Raw genomic sequence first — 1,242 nt, 5'->3', positions numbered from 1 at the left:
CCACCCGTCCATCCATCCATTCATCCATCCACCCGCCCACTCACCCATCCACCCACTCATCCATCCACCCACTCACTCACCCAACCATCCATCCATCCATCCATCCATCCATCCATCCATCCACCCACCCACCCACCCACCCACCCACTCATCCATTCACCCACCCACTCACTCATCCCCCCAATCATCCATCCATCTATCCACCCATCCATCCATTCATCCATCCACCTGCCCACTCATCCATCCACTCACCCACTCATCCATCTGCCCACTCACTCACTCATTCATCCATCCATCCATCCACCCACTCACTCACCCATTCATCCATCCACCCATCCAACCATTCATCCATCTACCCACCCACTCATCCACCCACCCATCCATCCATCTACCTATCCATACATATACCCATACACCTATCTATCTACTCACCCATCCATTCATCCTCCCATCCATCCATTTATCCACCCATCCACCCACCCATCTATTCATTCACCCATCCATCCATCTATCCACCTATCAATCCACACACCCATCTATCTATTCATCCATCTATCTACCCATCCATTCGTCCACCCATCTATCCATCCATCCATCCATCCATCCACCCACCCACCTACCCACCTATCCATACCTACACCTATCCATCTCCCTATCCATTCATCTATCTGATAAACAAGTGTGAGGAGGAACAACTCAGTCATTTGGAAACTCCAAGCATTGACGTATTCATCCCCCTCATCAGGCCCTCATAAGCCTGTGAGGTGGTAGGCAGACAGCCCTAGGCCCATTTTCTGGATGCAGATGCTGAGATCCCTTCCCCAACAAAGGCACTGGCGGCACCTTCTCAAAGCGGGCCTGGATGAGGTTGGCCTTGTTGATGAGCCGCTGCTTGAAGTCGCTGAGGCACTCATCCTTGAGGCGCACTGCCTGCCAGCGTGTTAGTTTCTCTCCTGGCGGGAGCTGGGCCAGGAATGGGGCCAGGTAGTCCAGCTGGGTCTCCACCTGCCGCAGGTGCTCTTCATGCATCACCCGTTCCTGTAAGGGTGAGGGGCAGTCAGCTGGATCAGCAGGAACTGCAGAGATGTCTCCAGCTCTGCATCAACAGTGTGCCAGCACAAAGCGAGACCTCACAGCCAGGTCCCGGTCCCGGTGCATGATGCCTCCAAGACAGGCCTTAGAAGGGCCTGCATGCTGGTCTCTGGACCTGTGGTTTTTTTTTTTTTTTTTTTTTTTTTTTTT

The 1,242-nt window shown here is 53.1% G+C and overlaps 1 protein-coding gene across 3 annotated transcripts in view; it reads right to left on the bottom strand.

Annotated features, from left to right (window-relative positions):
* The window catches only part of DRC7 (dynein regulatory complex subunit 7), a 35,756-nt gene that overhangs the window by 1,835 nt on the left and 32,679 nt on the right, over positions 1 to 1,242 (bottom strand). For all 3 annotated transcript variants that reach the window (XM_023209849.2, XM_023209850.2, XM_023209851.2), the window contains one exon: positions 844 to 1,038. In XM_023209849.2, coding sequence (XP_023065617.1) covers positions 844 to 1,038 — 195 coding nt within the window. The remainder of the gene's footprint in view (positions 1 to 843; positions 1,039 to 1,242) is intronic.

This window comes from Piliocolobus tephrosceles, chromosome 17, assembly GCF_002776525.5.
Source record: "Piliocolobus tephrosceles isolate RC106 chromosome 17, ASM277652v3, whole genome shotgun sequence".
Taxonomy (NCBI): domain Eukaryota; kingdom Metazoa; phylum Chordata; class Mammalia; order Primates; family Cercopithecidae; genus Piliocolobus; species Piliocolobus tephrosceles.
Note: the sequence above shows the minus strand (reverse complement) of the source record. Positions and strands in the feature narration are given on the sequence as shown.